The sequence below is a fragment of the Podarcis melisellensis genome, assembly GCF_964234715.1.
Source record: "Podarcis melisellensis genome assembly, chromosome: 2".
NCBI lineage: Eukaryota > Metazoa > Chordata > Lepidosauria > Squamata > Lacertidae > Podarcis > Podarcis melisellensis.
In genome coordinates, this window is record NC_138529.1 from 110911293 (window position 1) to 110929411 (window position 18119).

The 18119-nt window shown below is 50.7% G+C and overlaps 2 protein-coding genes and 1 long non-coding RNA gene across 4 annotated transcripts in view; 2 read left to right on the plus strand and 1 right to left on the minus strand.

Moving 5' to 3' along the window:
* Positions 1-18119, plus strand: part of LOC309365473 — a 112540-nt gene that overhangs the window by 81775 nt on the left and 12646 nt on the right. The window lies entirely within an intron of this gene.
* Positions 206-15476, plus strand: DXO (decapping exoribonuclease). Of its 2 annotated transcripts, none has more exons than XM_081902977.1 (7): positions 206-440; positions 3750-4141; positions 6703-6932; positions 8957-9176; positions 12456-12591; positions 13084-13178; positions 13986-15476. In XM_081902977.1, the coding sequence occupies exons 1-7, from the start codon at positions 426-428 to the stop codon at positions 14125-14127; spliced, it is 1230 nt and encodes a 409-aa protein (XP_081759103.1). In that variant the 5' UTR covers positions 206-425; the 3' UTR covers positions 14128-15476. The 2 variants fall into 2 exon arrangements, with proteins under 2 accessions (XP_081759103.1, XP_081759104.1); XM_081902978.1 differs by lacking the exon at positions 206-440 and adding an exon at positions 517-717.
* The window catches only part of SKIC2 (SKI2 subunit of superkiller complex), a 62562-nt gene continuing 60572 nt past the window's right edge, over positions 16130-18119 (minus strand). Inside the window, exons 27-29 of the mRNA XM_081901374.1 lie at positions 17162-17380; positions 16886-17026; positions 16130-16461 (exon numbers count right to left, since the gene is read on the minus strand). Coding sequence (XP_081757500.1) covers positions 16261-16461; positions 16886-17026; positions 17162-17380 — 561 coding nt within the window. The 3' untranslated portion in view covers positions 16130-16260. The remainder of the gene's footprint in view (positions 16462-16885; positions 17027-17161; positions 17381-18119) is intronic.

Sequence of the window (18119 nt, forward strand, 5' to 3'; positions counted from 1 at the left end):
GACACGCTCGCCGGCTGCCCGCCATCTTTATTCCGGGCGGGACGAAGCCGCCATCTCCATCGAGAAACAGGGAACGAAACCGATCTGGCGGCCATTTTGGACATGGGAAAGAAACCGGCTTTATCCGCGGGAGGCAGAAGGAGGGCCGCGCTCGCCACCTGCCGGCCGCGCTTTGCGTGGCCCCTCCTGGGGGTGTTTGTGTATGTGGGCAGGAAATGGGAAGGGCGTTGACTTCGCCTCCCGACTGGCGCCCTGTGATGACGCCATCGCCGCGCGGCCTCAGGAGCCGAAGGAACGGAGCGCAGCGATTGTTTTGAGCAAGATGTCGGGCGCCCGGGTCTTGTTTGGCTGGTGACACAAAGGAGAAGCGCGAGCTGCGTCGCCGCCTCTCTCTCCGCGGCAGCGCGAATCGGCGGTGTCCTGCGATGACGTCACAGAAGGTAAGTACGGGAGCCGGGAGGGCTCAAAAAATGAAAGGCTGATTTTTTTAAAATTTATTTTTTATGGGGGGGGGTGTCTTTTCCTGACGGCAAGAGGAGGAGAGAGAGGTCAAAAAGCATCTTTGGGCATCTCCCCCAAGTGGGTGCTGGTGTGAGCAGGACTCCTGGGTCCCTTGCCCAAGAGGAAAGTGCGTGTGAATGTGCTGCGCGCATTCTCCCGGGGGGAGCGCGCCTAGGTTTTGCGGCTGAAGACTGCGGGGAAGAAGGAGGAGGAGAGGTGAGCTGAGGTTCCCCCCGCGGCCCAGCATTTGACATTCGGAGGATATGGTGGAAACTTGCATGGGAAAGGAGAAATGGCGGGAAACGAGGGGCGGAAGCAGCCTCCGCTTGGGTTGCTGGCTGCACCGCCAAGCCGTCGCGTCTGCTTGGCGTGCAAGGAGGTCCGGGGGTTCAACAAGCCCCTGGACTCGGGGGGCTGGGCTGCCGGTACCCCTGGAGAGCCGCTGCTGCAAGTCCGTGTGGCAGGCAGTTCCCGACCCCTGGATGGAGGAGTGGCTGCATGACCACTAGCATCCATTGACAGCCTTATCTAATAATAATAATACGGTGGTACCTCGGGTTAAGTACTTAATTCGTTCTGGAGGTCCATTCTTAACCTGAAGCACCACTTTAGCTAATGGGGCCTCCTGCTGCCGCCGCGCCGCCAAAGCACAATTTCTGTTCCCATCCTGAAGCAAAGTTCTTAACCTGAAGCACTGTTTCTGGGTTAGCAGAGTCTGTAACCTGAAGCGTATGTAACCTGAGGTACCACTGTACAGTGGTACCTCGGGTTGCGCTGTGGGTTAAACCACAGAGCCTAGGGCTTGCCGATCAGAAGGTTGGCAGTTCGAATCGCCGTGACGGGGTGAGCTCCCGTTGCTCGGTCCCTGCTCCTGCCAACCTAGCAGTTCGAAAGAATGTCAAAGTGCAAGTAGATAAATAGGTGGGAAGGTAAATGGCGTTTCTGTGCGCTGCTCTGGTCTCACCAGAAGTGGCTAAGTCATGCTGGCCATATGACCTGGAAGCTGTCTGCGGACAAATGCCGGCTCCCTCGGCCATTAAAGCGAGAGGAGCACTGCAACCCCAGAGTCATCCCGCAACGAGGTGAGCTCCCGTTGCTCGGTCCCTGCTCCTGCCAACCTAGCAGTTCGAAAGCACGTCAAAGTGCAAGTAGATAAATAGGTACCGCTCCGGTGGGAAGGGAAACGGCATTTCCGTGCGCTGCTCTGGTTTGCCAGAAGTGGCTTAGTCATTCTGGTTACATGACCTAGAAGCTGTACACCGGCTCCCTCAGCCAATAGAGTCGTCCGCAACTGGACCTAATGGTCAGGGGTCCCTTTACCTTACCTCGGGTTACATACAGTTCAGGTTACAGACGCTTCAGGTTACAGACTCCTCTAACCCAGAAATAGTACCTCAGGTTAAGAACTTTGCTTCAGAATGAGAACAGAAATCGCGTGGCGGCAGCGGGAGGCCCCATTAGCTAAAGTGGTGCTTCAGGTTAAGAACAGTTTCAGGTTAAGAACGGACCTCCGGAATGAATTAAGTACTTAACCCGAGGTACCACTGTAATAATAATAATAATAATAACAATTATTATTATTATTACTATTATTATTATTTATTTATACCCAGTCCATCTGGCTGAGTTTCCCCAGCCACTCTGGGCGGCTCCCAATCGAGTGTTAAAAACAATACAGCAATAAATATTAAAAACTTCTCTAAACAGGGCTGCCTTCAGATGTCTTTTAAAAATAAGATAGCTGCTTATTTCCTGCTTATCTTATCAAACAATACTTCCCTGCTACTGGGAGAAAGTGCCCCTTATAATGCAGCCCAGCATTGCGACTGGGCTGTCAGAAAGGATTGTTGTAAGGGCATCAGAGATGTTCCCACAGGGAAGTGGATAGCTCTGTCGGTAGAGCCGGAGACCCTGTCTCAGGGTCATGGGTTTGAGCCTCACGTTGGGCAAAAGATTCCCTCATTGCAGGGGGTCAGGCAAGATGACCCTCAGGGATCCCTTCCAACTCTGTCAGTCTATGATATAAGTAGGCTGAGTTCGCTCCCTGGTGTTGGAACTCGGAGTATGTTTTTATTTCTTTGAATCTCTCTCCCCCCCCCCCCCCGGTTTCCAGTGGACATGTATGTAAAATAGTGTTAGCTTTTATTTTTGTAACCTGCCGTGGGTAGGCTTTGCCTTGAAAGGCATAGTGTAAAATTTTGAAAATAAAAAATTAAAATGTGAAGTATTTAATAAAAAGCTCTGTAGGAGAATACCTGTGTGATAGCTCATGAGACTCTTTAATCTCAGAGGTTGAGTCCCATGTTGGGTGAAAGATTCTTACAGTGCAACAGGTGGGACGTGACCATTGGTCTTGCTAGCTAAGGTTGATGGGAGTTGCAGACACAAGTTTGGGGAAGTCTGAACTACCGTATTTTTCGCTCTGTAAGATGCACTAGACCCTAGTTTTTGGAGGAGGAAAACAAGAAAAAAATACTCTGAATCTCAGAAGCCAGAGCAGCAAGAGGGATCGCTGCGCAGTGAAAGCAGCAATCCCTCTTGCTGTTCTGGCTTCTGGGATAGCTGCGCAGCCTGCATTCGCTCCATAAGACACACACACATTTCCCCTTACAGTCATACCTCGGGTTGAATGTGCTTCGGGATGAGCGCGTTCGAGTTGCACTCTGCGGCAACCTGGAAGTAACGGAGCGCGTTACTTCCGGGTTTCGCCGCTCGTGCATGCGCAGACGCTAAAAAATGATGCCATGCACATGGGCAGAAGTGGTAAAACGTGATGCGCAGATGCACCATCGCGTCTTACGTTGCATTCAGGATGCGAACGGTGCTCCGGAACGGATCCCGTTTGCATCCTGGGGTACCACTGTACTTCTTAGGAGGGAAAAAGTGCGTCTTATAGAGCGAGAAATACAGTGGATGATCTTCGTGATCCCTTTCAACTTGGCAACTCTGTGAATTTAATAGCAAAAGGCCCAGAGTTTAGAAGTCCCCTTCGCCCCTGACCATTTAACATGTGCCTTGAGAGAGGATTCCCAAACTCACTGTTTGTGGGTGCGACTTATATGTGCTGAAGGATGCGATTTCTGAGCGCATGTTCTTGTTGAGAGGGGTAAGCAGAGCATTAAAGAAAGCAGCAAAAAAGAAAATTGCGTGTGCGCCCGCTGTGCCCCGTTTTAGTCACGCGGTTATCTGACCACACAAGGGCATCTTTTTCGGAGTGTTTTACTATCTTTTTCCCTTGTCGATTGCAGTCCCTGATGAAGACCGCTCTCGACAGCAGGACTCATGACCGGGAGGACGACGCGCCCAGAGACTGCAGCGCCAAGCGCCAGAGGAGCGATGCCAAGGCTCCCCTCACGTTGCCCGTCACGCCGTCTCGCTACGATGCCCCTTTCCCCTTTTACCGGCGGCCGGCTCAGCTGGGACACTTTTCCCTGGACGCCCAGCGCTGTTACCACGGGGACGCTCGCCGCCTGCGCTACTATGCCCCGCCCCCTGTCGAGGGCCCCTCCCCCGGCTTCGACCTGCGCGACGGCTACCGCGACCGCTATGTGAAGCAGGATGAGACCGTCCGCGAGGGGCTGGAGCACTTGCTGAGGTGGATCACCCATAACCGGAAGCAGCTGCAGACTGAGGACAAAGGGTGAGGAAGGGCACGATTCTCGGTCTGTCTCTCCTTCCTTTCTCTCCCCGCATAAGAGAAAGGAAGGGTTAATGGAGGATAAGGTTATCGGGGACTAGTGTATATCATAGCTGTCAACTGTCCCTTATTTGGCGGGAAAGTCCGTTATCCAGTGCCGTGTCCCGCTGCTGTCCCTTATTGATGATGTCCCTTAAATTTCCCGGGTTTCAAAGAAAGCAGCTCCTTTCCCTCCCTCCCTGCTGGCCAGGGAGGAGGGAGGCTCCAATTGTGTTGCTTGGCTGCGTTGCTCACCCAATAAGGAGTCTAAGAACGACTGGGGGGTGGAGCTTGCATGCTTTGTGCTGATCAAATCGGCCGCGTTGCCTGGGGACTCGCCTTTGCTCAGCGCTTCTCAGCGGAGAGGTGACGGTGGTTTTCCTTGCTGCATCCCCTTTGCCGGGTTGCTGCGCTGTGGGAACCACTGCTTGAGGCTTCGTTTGGCTGCTGGTTGGGCTTTCTGCCTTTGGCTCAGAGGGGCTCAGAAGGCGAACACACCTGTGCTTGGAAAATCCCTTATTTTGGCTGCTGATCCCTTATTTTCGAGGCTGCTGGTCCCTTATTTTCAAATCTGTAAGTTGACAGCTATGGTATATATATGGACTATGTTTCGCCTCCGCCATTCCGGCAGTGCTCTGCTTACGTTGTTAGGAAGCTGCTTCTTATTTCGTTTATTTTTATTTATTAAATCTGCGTGCTGCCCTTCATCCAAATAAGCAGCTATCTTCTCTTTAGAAGACATCTGAAGGCAGCCCTGTTTAGGGACGTTTTTAATATTTAAGGCTGCATTGTTTTTAACACTCGATTGGGAGCCGCCCAGAGTGGCTGGGGAAACTCAGCCAGATGGGCGGGGTATAAGTAATAAATTATTATTATTATTATTTATTATCCATAGATCTCGGGGTGGTTCACAACATAAAAATGCAAGATAAAAGCACAAATAATAAAAACAGAATTTATTTATTTTTTTCAAAAAAAAAAACCCAAACACAAGTCAGACCATCTAATACAGTGGTGCCTCACAAGACGAAAAGAATCCATTCCGCGAGTCTCTTCATCTAGCGGTTTTTTCGTCTTGCGAAGCAAGCCCACTGACGGCTTAGCGGATTAGCGCTATTAGTGGCTTTTAGCGGCTTAGCGGATAAGCGGCTTAGAAAAAGGGGGGGAACGGAAAAACCCCCGCAGGAACTCGCAAGACTTTTTCGTCTTGCAAAGCAAAGGAAATTTGTTTTGCGAAGCACCTCCAAAACGGAAAACTCTTTCGTCTAGCGAGTTTTCCGTCTTGCGAGGCATTCGTCTTGCTGGGCACCACTGTATATAGCATTGCCTTGCCTTGACTGGAAATGGCTCCCCAGGATCTTGGGCCAATCCACGTGGTCCTTTTAAATCGGGAGGTCAACGATCAGACTGGGGACCATGCACCTGTAATGCGGGTGCTGCTTTGTTGAGTGATGATCTTTCCCTCTGTGTTTTGCCTGGCGCCTAAAAGTGTGCAAGGAAGGCACCCGGTGAGCCTCCCTGGGGAGAGCACTCTGCAAATGGGGAGCCACTGCAGAGAAGGCCCATTCCTGTGTCGCCACTATCCATACTAATAAAATAATGATGAGGATGATGTCACCCGTCTGACTGGGTTGCCCCAGGCACTCTGGGTGAGTCCCAACAAAAAAATAGTAAAATCACAATTAAAAAGGTAAAGGACCCCTGGGCGGTTTAGTCCGGTCAAAGGCGACTATGGGGTTGCGGCGCTCATCTCCCTTTCAGGCTGAGGGAGCTGGTGTTTGTCCACAGACAGCTTTCTGGGTCATGTGGCCAGCATGACTAAACCGCTTCTGGCACAACGGGACACCGTGACGGAAACCAGAGCGCATGGAAATGCCATTTATCTCCCCACCACAGCGGTACCTATTTATCTACTTGTACTGACGTGCTTTTTAAAAAAACCAAAACGAAATGAAACATTTTTATTAAGTTTTCCATTTTAACAATCCAATCCAATCCAGTCACATTCAATCTTCCAAATTATTATACATATCAAATAATCCAAATATTCGGGGGAGCTCTGATCATCTCATATTTCTACTGCTTTTCATAGTCTGTACTGGCGTGCTTTTGAACTGCCAGGTTGGCAGAAGCTGGGATAGAGCAACGGGAGCTCACTCCGTCGCAGGGATTCGAACCTTCGATCGGCAAGCCCCAAGAGGCTCAGTGCTTTAGACCACAGCGCCACCCGCGTCCCTATGTCCCACATCTGACTGGGTTGCCCCAGTGGCTCTCAACAAAAAAGTTAGTAAAAGCACGATATGACAGCGCACGCTGAAATCTTCTTTGAACAGAGCAGCCTTCAGATGTCTTCTTAAAACCATATGCAGAGTGGTGTCTGCAGGTCCCTATGTGCCCATTAGGGCTTCCTTGGTGATCCCTGCTTTCACCAGAGTTTGACTTTGTCGGCCTTAGAATACAGAGGAACGGCCCCTGCAGCTCGTGCTTTGCTCTTTTTAACGGTTTTGTCTCTCCCCGCTTTGCAGGCGGCCGCTGAATGCCGACTTTGTGACGTGGCGGGGGCATCTCACCAAAGTGCTGACCACGCCCTACGAAAATCAGGACGGTTGGCTGCTGGCGGTGAGCCTCTTCCGCGGGACACTGTACATCAGCGAAGTTGAGACGGAGGCCGCCCGGAGGCAGCGGGAGCAGCGCACGGACCTGCTGAAAGAGCTCATGTACATGGGCTACAAGTTTGAGCAGTACATGTGCTCTGGTAAGGATGCCAGAGGCCTCTAAACCATAGCTCTCAACCGTCCCTTATTTGGCGGGAAAGTCCCTTATCCCAGCGCCGTGTCCCGCTGCTGTCCCTTATTAATGATGTCCCTTAAATTTCCCGGGTTTCAAAGGAAGCAGCTCCTCTCCCTCCCTCCCTGCTGGCCAGGGAGGAGGGAGGCTCCAACTGTGTTGCTTGGTTGCGTTGCTCACCCAATAAGGAGTCTAAGAACGACTGGGGGGTGGAGCTTGCATGCCTTGTACTGGTCAAATCGGCTGCGTTGCCTGGAGACTCGCCTTTGCTCAGCGCTTCCCAGCAGAGAGGTGAGGGTGGTTTTCCTTGCTGCATCCCCTTTGCCGGGTTGCTGCGCTGTGGGAACCACTGCTTGAGGCTTCGTTTGGCTGCTGGGCTGGCTGGGCTTTCTGCCTTTGGCTCGGGAGTTGGTTGACTAAAATCCTTTATTTTGGCTTCTAGTCCCTTATTTTCGAGGCTGTAAGTTGACAGCAATGCCTGGTCTGAGCGTACGGCTCGGTTTTGGGCAGCGGTATTGAGAGCCAATGTGGTGTAGTGGTTAGCGTGTTGGACTAGGACCTGAGAGACCAGGGTTCAAGCCCCCACTTGGCCACAAAGCTCGTTAGGTGACACTGGGGCAAGTCACTTTCTCTTGGCCTACCTTACAGGGATGTTGGGAGGATGAAATGGAGATAAACACGTACGCCGTCTTGAGCCCCGTGGAGGAAAGGTGGGATAGAAATGTAATAAATGAATCAAAATTGGAGCTTTTCAATTTAGAGCCGCGGTTCTTAAACATTTTTCCTCTGGGCCACACTTTCAGAATAAAAATTTGCTCGTGCCTTTGCAAATTTTTAAGCGATTAAGAAATACATTGGAAAACACAACTAGGATTGTCCTCGGCCTCACTTTATGCTCTCATTTTGATATCCATATTTTGCAAATAAAAACGATTATTTCTATACTGTACTACATTGAAATGTTGACATGTTTGATGGTCCTTGAATTTCGCCACCATGCTTACCATCCTCTGCTGCCATGCCCTTTGAGAACCACGGTTTTAGAGTAAAGCTGAATAATAATAATAATAATAATAATAATAATAATAATAATAATAATAATAATAATAATATTTTATTTATACCCCGCCCTTCCTGGTTCAAAAACCGGGCTCAGGGCGGCTAGCAACAAATTTAAAACACTTAATTGTAAAAGCAGCATCAAATACAGTATAAAAACATGAATAACAATAAAATTCAAAAATCAATTTAGGGGAAATAAGCATTAGATAATAAGTTGTATTTAGGGGCATAAGATGGGTAGAAAAAGGCTGCATGGGGTGGAAAAGTGGATGTGCCTTACTCATCATAAGAAGATCTTCAGGTTCATCCCCTTTAAGCCTAAGGGTGAGAGACGCAGGATAAACACAGGAAGGGAGTTCTTTAGTGCATAGTTGAACTATGGAACTCATTGCTGTAAGATGCAGTGATGGCTGCCAACTTGGATGGCTTTAAAAGATCAGACAGATCCACTTTGTGCCTCTTTGCCTCTGGAGAACACTCACTCTCAACCGTGGTCCTCAAAAGGGCCTGAACAAATCCAAGAACCAATGAATGAGCTTAAAATATACTTCTAACCTGTTGAATTACAGAGGCGTCGGAAGTTGTGTGCTGTGTCTTTTGCTAGGGAGTTTTTTCCCCTTTCTCGAATGCGAAGCGCCCAGAAGATGAGAGTAATTCTCATCTTCTTCTTGTGAGAGCCAGTGTGGTGTAGTGGTTAAGAGCGGTAGTCTCGTAATCTGGCGAACCAGGTTCGCGTCTCCGCTCCTCCACATGCAGCTGCTGGGTGACCTTGGGCCAGTCACACTTCTCTGAAGTCTCTCAGCCCCACTCACCTCACAGAGTGTTTGTTGTGGGGGAGGAAGGGAAAGGAGAATGTGAGCCGCTTTGAGACTCCTGAAGGGGAGTGATAAAGCGGGATATCAAATCCAAACTCTTCTTCTTCTGCTCCAGATACTCCAGACGGGACTCCAGATCCGACGGGGGTGGTGAACACAAACGAGGCTTTCTGCATCGTGATCCGGACCCGCCTGGGAACCCACTCGCTGCTGTTCTCGGGAGAGGTGGACTGCACGGATCCCCGGAGCCCCTGGCCAGACCCTCCAAGCTGTTACGTGGAGCTGAAGACCAGCAAAGTCATGCACAGCCCAGCTCAGAGGAAGAGTTTTTACAGGTGAGGTGGGCGGGGAGATGAAAAGCAGGGAAACTATGTAGTCTTCTCCCTTTCCACAAAAAAAACCCCAGGTACTGCAAAGACGTTCCGGAACTGCAACTCCCATCATCATCATCATCACAAATTTTTATTTATACCCCACCCTCCCCAGCCAAGACCGGGCTCAGGGCGGCTAACAACCAATAATAAAAACAAGTTGATTAAAATACAATTTTAAAAAGATTAGAATACAACATTAAAACATTAGGATGCAGCCTCTTCACAGGAGGAGAAAGGAAAAAGAAAGAGGGGGAGGGAATCAAACTGATTCTAAGCCAAAGGCCAGGTGGAACATCTCTGTCTTACAGGCCCTGCGGAAAGAGATCAGATCCCGCAGGGCCCTGGTCTCATGAGACAGAGCGTTCCACCAGGCCAGAGCCAGTGCTGAGAAGGCCCTGGCTCTGGTTGAGGCTAATCTAACTTCCTTAGGGCCTAGGACCACTAGGATGTTGCTATTTATGAACCTTAGGGTTCTCCATTGGGCATACCAGGAGAGGCGGTCCCGTAGGTATGAGGGTCCTAGGCCGTGAAGGGCTTTAAAGGTCAAAGCAGCACCTTAAATCTGACCCTGTACTCCACCGGGAGCCAGTGCAGCTGGAAAAGCACTGGGTGAATATGCTCCTATGGCAGAGACCCTGTGAGGAGCCTCGTTGCAGCTTTCTGCACCCGCTGGAGTTTCTGGGACAGCTTCAAGGGCAGCTCCGCGTAGAGCAAATTACAGTAGTCATGACTATTGTCCATGCTGCCTAGGTTCTGATGGAAGTTGGAGTTCAGCAATGCCTGGAAGTTCAGGGATTCTCCCCCCTCGCCTTAAACAGGCTTCTGCCTTCAACCAGCCTAGCCATAATGCCACCCAGGCCGTTTTTCCGGAATGCAAACCTACCATTTCTCAGCTCCTCTTTCTAAGACTCAGAATAAGGTGCAGGAGAGAGTCCCGGCCTGTCTCTACAGCAAAGTTCAGGGGATCTTACTAAGATTTTTTTAAAAAACGTGTGCTTGCTGGTGGCTCTCTAACCCTTAGTAATTTCTCCCCAGGAAGATGTCTTCAACCTTTTAACCACTTTCTCAGTCAGAGGACTGGACCTCTTACTGATTTGTTGTTAGCAGAGGGCTGGTCTTGCAGCCTGCATGCAGGCAGCTGCCTGACCGTGCTGGGGAAAAGGACGTAGGTCTGGGTGCTATCTCGGAGTTGCCGCCAAGACCATATAAGACAGTCAGGGGGTTTGGGCTGGGTGTCCATCAGTATGCAGATGATACCCAGCTCTACCTCTCTTTCAAATCAGAACCAGTGAAGGCGATGAAGGTCCTGTGTCAGTGTCTGGAGGCAGTTGGAGGATGGATGGCGGCTAACAGATTGAGGTTGAATCCTGACAAGACAGAAGTCCTGTTTTGGGGGGACAGGAGGTAGGCAGGTGTGGAGGACTCCCTGGTCCTGAATGGGGTAACTGTGCCCCTGAAGGACCAGGTGTGCAGCCTGGGAGTCATTTTGGGCTCACAGCTGTCCATGGAGGCACAGGTCAATTCTGTGTCCAGGGCAGCTGTTTATCAGCTCCATCTGGTACGCAGGCTGAGACCCTACCTGCCCACGGACTGTCTTGCCAGAGTGGTGCATGCTCTGGTTATCTCTCGCCTGGACTACAGCAATGCACTCTATGTGGTGCTACCTTTGAAGGTGACCCGGAAACTACAACTAACCCAGAATGCGGCAGCTAGACTGTGACTGGGAGCAGCCACTGAGACCATATAACACTGGTCTTGAAAGACCTACATTGGCTCCCAGTATGTTTCCGAGCACAATTCAAAGTGTTGGTGCTGACCTTTAATGCCCTAAACAGCCTCAGTCCTGTATACCTGAAGAAGCGTCTCCACCCCCATCGTTCAGTCCGGACACTGAGGTCCAGCTCTGAGGGCCTTCTGGTGGTTCCCTCCCAGCAAGAATTGAGGTTACAGGGAACCAGGCAGAGGGCCTTCTCAGTAGGGGCACCCACCATGTAGAATGCCCTCCCACCAGATGTCAAGGAAATAGACAACTATCTGGCTTTTAGAAGGCATCTGAAGGCAGCCCTGTTTAGAGAAGTTTTTAATGTTTGATGTTTTATCGTGTTTTTAATATTCTCTTAGGAGCTGCCCAGAGCGGCTAGGGAAACCCAGCCAGATGGGCAGGGTATAAATAATAAATTATTATTATCTGGTTTTCAGCATCATGATATATCACCAGGTATATACCATGATGTCTGTAACAAGGATAGAGCTATGTAGAGGCACTGGCTGGCTTCATGGTTTTCCCGCTTTGTGATCTTTGCACAACACACACCATGATTCGCAATATATTGCCAGGTCCAAAATTATGAAGCCGATAGCACAATATGGACTTCAAACCGGGACAATATATCACCCAGCCTTAACCGGGACAATATATCACCCAGCCTTAATGGGATGATGGCCTAAATAAGCAAGGGACCAGTGGCTATTTCGGTGTTAAAGGGATCCTGATCATTAGGTCCAGTCGTGGCCGACTCTGGGGTTGCGGCGCTCATCTCGCTCTACTGGCTGAGGGAGCCGGTGTACAGCTTCTGGGTCATGTGGCCAGCATGACTAAGCCGCTTCTGGTGAACCAGAGCAGCACACGGAAACGCCGTTTACCTTCCCGCCTATTTATCTACTTGCACTTTGACATGCTTTTGAACTGCTAGGTTGGCAGGAGGAGGGACCGAGGAATGGGAACTCACCCCGTCGCAGGGATTTGAACCGCCGACCTTCTGATCAGCAAGTCCTAGGCTCTGTGGTTTAACCCACAGCACCACCCGCGTCCCTTTTCGGTGTTAGTGGACTACAACTCCTGCCATCCCTGGCCATTGGCTATTCTGCATGGGGCTGATGGGAGCTGGAGTCCAGCAACATCTGGCGCGCCTTACGGGGTTGTATCCTACAAAGAACCTCTGTCTTTGCAACAGGACTCTCTCCCCCCAAAAAGGCTCTCCCCCATCCACTTTAAGAGGTTGGGGGAAATCCCCAGAACAGATTTCTTTTGGGGGGGTGGCACATGAGGCAAGGCAAAGGAAGTTGCTGACTTTGTTGGACGCAGCCCTTAGTCTCCACCCCAAGACAGGCCTCGGGTCTCTTTCTGAGCGTAGTACTTGGGGAGGAAGACGGCCCAGCGCTCGTCAGATCTCAAGGAGGGCAGCCAAAGAGGACGTCGGGCAGAGGGATTGGATGAGCCAGCTTCTCTCTTCTTCCCAGGCACAAGATGATCAAGTGGTGGGCTCAGTCTTTTCTGCCCGGAGTGTCTCGGATCGTGGCCGGCTACCGGGGGCCAGATGGCTCCATCGTGGAACTGGAGACGTTTGAGACGATGAAGATCTTCCAGCTCATTAGGGTGAGTCCAGCCCAGTCCAGCCAGGCTGAGATCGTGGATTCCTCCCTTTCATCCTAACCTCTCCCGGCTCCAAGGGAAAAGGTGGGGTGGGTTGGTGCACTAATTCTTCCTCCAGAGCGGCTCTCTATAAGGGTTCAACGGGTGATCGATGGTTACAGGGAACCCCTGTGAAACTGCGCTCTGAGCGAAAGTGCATCTTCCACAGAGGTTGCTGTAAGAGCCAGTCAGCTGGCAGACTTCAGGCTTGATGAATTGCTTGCTCACTCCCAAGGTATGCCGGGACAAAGCAGTAGCTTAGGTATGGAAGCACCGGTGGTCAGGTGCACACTTAAGCACTGAAAACACACACCTGCTCCTCTCGGGCATTGGCTTTCAGCACCAGAACTGTGTCTGAGGAAGGCTGAATTAGAGGGACCAAGGAGCCAGACTCTGCCTAAGGCAGTTCCAGGTTGTATCACCCCTAAAATAACCTCCCTCCTTCCTCCTGGGCAGGAGGACCCGGGCTGCTGGAAGCCGGCGGTGTGCATGAACTTTTGCGCAGCGTTCCTCGGCTTTGTGAAGAAAGTGGTGACCGAAGACAATCCGAAGTAAGTATTCATGGCGGCCGAGGCCAGTGGGAGTTTGCAGTCCAAAGGGGGAGCAGGCTGATGATGGCCGGTTAAGTAGAGGAAGAAAACGAAATGGGAAGACTAGAGTGAGCGTGGGGCTCCTAGCAAGGGAGAGCAACCTCTTGACTATTCCGCATGGCCTTTAATTTGAATTCAGCCTGATCTTTTATTTCCCTTATCTTCCCTCCCCCTCCCCTTTTATGAAGATCACCCGCTCTGAGACCCCACAGCTAATTCTCCCCTGGCCTCCTCGCAGGCCCAAGTAGGACCAATTCAGCCAGCTAGCACTGGGGATTATCTAATGCTTATTAGATGGATTTCCCCTAAATTGATTTCTGAACTTTGAATTATATTGTTATAGTGGTACTTCAGGTTACATACGCTTCAGGTTACATACGCTTCAGGTTACACACTCCGCTAACCCAGAAATAGTACCTCAGGTTAAGAACTTTGCTTCAGGATGAGAATAGAAATCGTGCTCCAGTGGCACGGCAGCAGCAGGAGGCCCCATTAGCTAAAGTGGTGCTTCAGGTTAAGAAAAGTTTCAGGTTAAGAACGGACCTCCGGAACAAATTAAGTACTTAACCCGAGGTATCACTGTATTCAAGTTTTTACACTGTATTTTATGCTGCTTTGACAATTAAGTGTTTTAAATTTGTTGTTAGCCACCCTGAGCCCAGTTTTCGAACCGGGAAGGGCGGGGTATAAATAATATTTATTTATTTATTATTAGCCTCCCTTTCAGAGGAACCTCACGTTGTACCTGCTGCTTTCTTCTTTGTCCAGGTTGGTCCACCTCTTTGCCTGGGAGCCTGGCCACCCTGTCTCCTTCACGGTGCACCGGGACTCCGAGCACACCTTCCTGCCCGACTGGTACGTGGAGGCGCTGAGCAGCGAGAAGCCCTCCACTCCGCACATCCCAGACTGATGGGCTGCAGCTGGAGGGAGACGCTGGATTTTTTTGTATCTTGAGTGGGCAACGCAGGGTGGGTGGTTAAACACACACATACACACACAGCAGACACAAGGAGGCTGGCACCTGGTGCTCAGAAAGTCAGGGAGGGCCCGCTACCCCCCACATCATCACAATGAAGGAGGGACAGGGCAATAAACTATTATCGTAAACACAAACGTCTCCTAGCAGTGCTTAGTGAAGGGATTGCGTCTCTCTCTGGTTTATCGGTAAGGGCTTCTTTAAGGACAGTGGGGATAGAGGGAGGTGGTTTGTCAATACAGTGGCACCTCGGGTTACAGTCGCTTCAGGTTACAGACTCCGCTAACTCAGAAATATTACCTCGGGTTAAGAACTTTGCCCCAGGATGAGAACAGAAATTGCGCCGTGGCAGCGGGAGGCCCCATTAGCTAAAGTGGTACCTCAGGTTAAGAACAGTTTCAGGTTAAGAACGGACCTCCGGAACGAATTAAGTTCTTAACCTGAGGTACCACTGTAAGTAAGTTTAATCTGTGGCAGCTCTCATAAGGGAATAAGCCTTTGTCTGGTTCCACACAACGGTCTTCAGATATTTAAAAAGCAGTATTGCGTCTTCCCCCTCAGCCTTCTCCAGGTTAAACATGCCCTTCAACCTTTTCTCACAGGGCTTCCCTTCCATAAGATTGTATTTATTGCCCTCCCATGAACCCAACTTGTCCACATCCTCCTTTTTTAAAGTAGTATCTCCAGCAGTGGACCCAAATGAGACTCCAGACAAGGTCTGAGTAGTGCAGGATAAGAGTGAAACACTCGCTTCTGTTAATGCAGCCTCAAATCACATTCACCTTTTTTGAGTGCTGTCCAGCTTATTATAATAATATAATAAAAAATATTATTTATTCCCCAGCCACTCTGGGCGGCTCCCAACAGAATATTAAAAACACGATAAAACATCAAACATTAAAAGCTTCCCTAAACAGGGCTGCCTTCAGATGTCTTCTAAAAATCAGTTTTATATTTCCTTGACATCTGATGGGAGCTTGGAACAGACTTTGCAAGATAGAGATCCTTAAAAAAAAATAGAAATAAACTGCTGCTGTCAAACCAGGTTACCCCCAAGCCCCACATCCCGAAGCTGTATTCTCTCTCTCTTTAAAATTATTCATTGGATTTTTCCTAAATGAGGAACTTCTGTTTTTTGGTTGGTGTTGGGAAGAAATAGAGTTGTGGCCTTTATATAAGACTTCTGGGACCTGATAGCTATGGAAGCCCAGGAAGAGGAGGAGCAGGAAACGCGCACCTTCCATGCATTTAACTTGTGTGCATTCAGCTTTGGCAATTTTTTTTTAACAACAAAGATAGAAGGGGGTGGGCATCTGGAAAAAAAGAATTTGGCAATCCCACTCACCTTTGTGTTTTGACTATATGTGATTTTGGCTTTAGGCTGACTTTTAAATCCCTAAATCAGGCATAGGGAAACTCGGCCCTCCAGATGTTTTTGGGACTACAATTCCCATCATCCCTGATGTTAGCTAGGGATGATGGGAGTTGTAGGCCAAAAACATCTGGAGGGTGAAGTTTGCCTATGCCTGCCCTAAATGGCCTTGGCCAGGTATACCTGAAGGAGCATCTCCACCCCTATCATTCAGCCTGGACATTGAGGTCCAGCTCCGAGGGCCTTCTGGTGGTTCCCTCACTGCGAGAAGTGAGGTTACAGGGAACCAGGCAGAGGGCCTTCTCGGTAGTGGCGCCCGCCCTGTGGATGTCAAGGAAATAAACTACTACCTGACTTTTAGAAGACATCTGAAGGCAACCCTCTTTAGAGAAGTATGTGATGTTTGATCGTGTTTTTAATATTCTTTTGGGAGCGATCTCCAGAATGCAGCCCCTGTGCAAGTTGAGAGTCACCAGTGCTATGCATGGGCCTCTGTCGCCAACAGACCCTAACCCAACACAGCCTCACCCTTTGCATGTGTCAGAAAGAAATTACCCACTCCCCTTAAGTCAGCAAAAAAAATTAATATTTTATTGCGTATACCTGCAAGACGCATTACAACTTTTCAGACGTCGGGAACAGAGAGAGGTGCATTTTGAGGGGGGTGGGAAGAGCCAAAGGTGCTCCCCCCTTCCTCACTGGGTGTAGAGGCTGGCAGCAAAGACAATGTCCCTCTTGATCATGTTGGAGGCGGCCTCCATCTTGGCGTGGAGCGTCGGCTCCCCGGTGACGCGGGCCGCGTTCCGCATCTCTCGGCAGGTCTCGTCCAGGCGCTGGATGCAGCGGACGATGATCCCTTCCTGCACGTCTGTCAGGCGGGCGATCTCAGCAAACGGCTGGCGAGGGAGGAAAGGAAGGAAGTTGCCTTGCAGGGGGTTAAGCTATTGCAGGGGTCAGCAAACTTTTTCAGCAGGGGGCCGGTCCACTGTCCCTCAGACCTTGTGGGGGGCCGGACTAGATTTTGAAAAAAAAATGTGAACAAATTCCTATGCCCCATAAATAACCCAGAGATGCAATTTAAATAAAAGGACACATTCTACTTATGTAAAAGCACGCTGATTCGCAGACCATCTGTGGGCCGGATTTAGAAGGCGATTGGGCCGGAGTTGTAGTCCAAAAACAGCCAGAGACCCAAATTTGGGGAAACCCTGGACCAGTTGATCCTTGGGGTCCCTTCCAAGTCTACAATGCTAAGACCCCTGCAGTGGGGTTGGGCAAATAAAAACCGGGGGGAAAGGGGCGAGGTGGTTGGGGTCTTACCATGCCGCGGGCCCATTCGTAGACCACCTCCACCAGCCCAAATTTGTACTGCTCCACAAAGTCCTCCACTGACTCCTGGAGGCCGCACTTGCGCTGCAACAGGGCGATCTCTTCGGCCACCGACCGGATGTGCTCTATGCCCTGTAGGGGGAAGGGTGGGTCATGAGAGCCGGACTCTGGGAGCTGCTGCCAGGCCCCCACATTTACGTCCATGCCCCTGGCTGGCTCTATGGGGCTTCGGCTTCTCCTCACCGCTGCCCCTTCCCCCCGGCTCACCTTCTGCAGGACGGAGGGCAGCTGGGGCTCCACTCTGGTGCGGACCTGGCAGACGGTGCAGCTGAGCAAGGCCACAATCTCCTCGGGCCGCAGGTCGGTCAGGGCGTTGTCCAGCAGCAGCTGGGTGAGCAGCAGCTCGTGGTTGCTGATCTGGCGGGCCACGCTGCCTTTCAGCTCCACGGCGCCGCCTTCGTTGATGTAGCCCAGGGAGCGCAGGACCTGGGGGGGCAGACGGGGCGCAAGGTGACCGAGGGGGGAGGGAGGAAACAGCAGGACAGGGTGGGGCTGACACACACACACACACATCTATTTTGAACACAACCGGGGGCATCTCTGGGTCACTGGTGGAAGTCCTTGGATCAAATCTATGCTTCCCGGTGCCATAAGAAAGCTGCAGAGATAGCGCAGGATAGTGCACACCCCGGAAATGATCTCTTCCAGCTTCTGCCTTCTGGAAGAAGGTACAGGGTTATAAAGACGAGGACTAGCCGCCTGAGAAACACTTTCTATCCAAATGCGATTTTGGTTTTAAACGCTGTGTAAGGAGTGGCGCTGTGGGTTAAACCACAGAGCCTAGGACTTGCCGATCAGAAGGTCAGCGGTTCGAATCCCCACGACAGGGTGAGCTCCCGTTGCTCGGTCCCTGCTCCTGCCAACCTAGCAGTTCGAAAGCACACCAGTGCAAGTAGATAAATAGGTACCGCTCCGGCAGGAAGGTAAACAGTGTTTCCATGCGCTGCTCTGGTTCGCCAGAAGCGGCTTAGTCACGCTGGCCACATGACCTGGAAGCTGTACGCCGGCTCCCTCGGCCAGTAAAGCAAGATGAGCGCCGCAACTCCAGAATCGGTCACGACTGGACCTAAAGGTCAGGGGTCCCTTTACCTTTAAGGAGTATATTGTATTTTAAAAACAGAGTATGAGTTTTTAAAGGGCTAACCAGGTTGGGGTAGCTGGGATA

What these genes read in the sequence shown, in the direction of transcription:
- DXO (XM_081902977.1), top strand. An exon ending in CTGCAGACTGAGGACAAAGG is followed by an intron (nt 4,142 to 6,702) that starts GTGAGGAAGGGC and finishes CCCGCTTTGCAG; the next exon opens with GCGGCCGCTGAATGCCGACT. An exon ending in CAGAGGAAGAGTTTTTACAG is followed by an intron (nt 9,177 to 12,455) that starts GTGAGGTGGGCG and finishes TCTTCTTCCCAG; the next exon opens with GCACAAGATGATCAAGTGGT.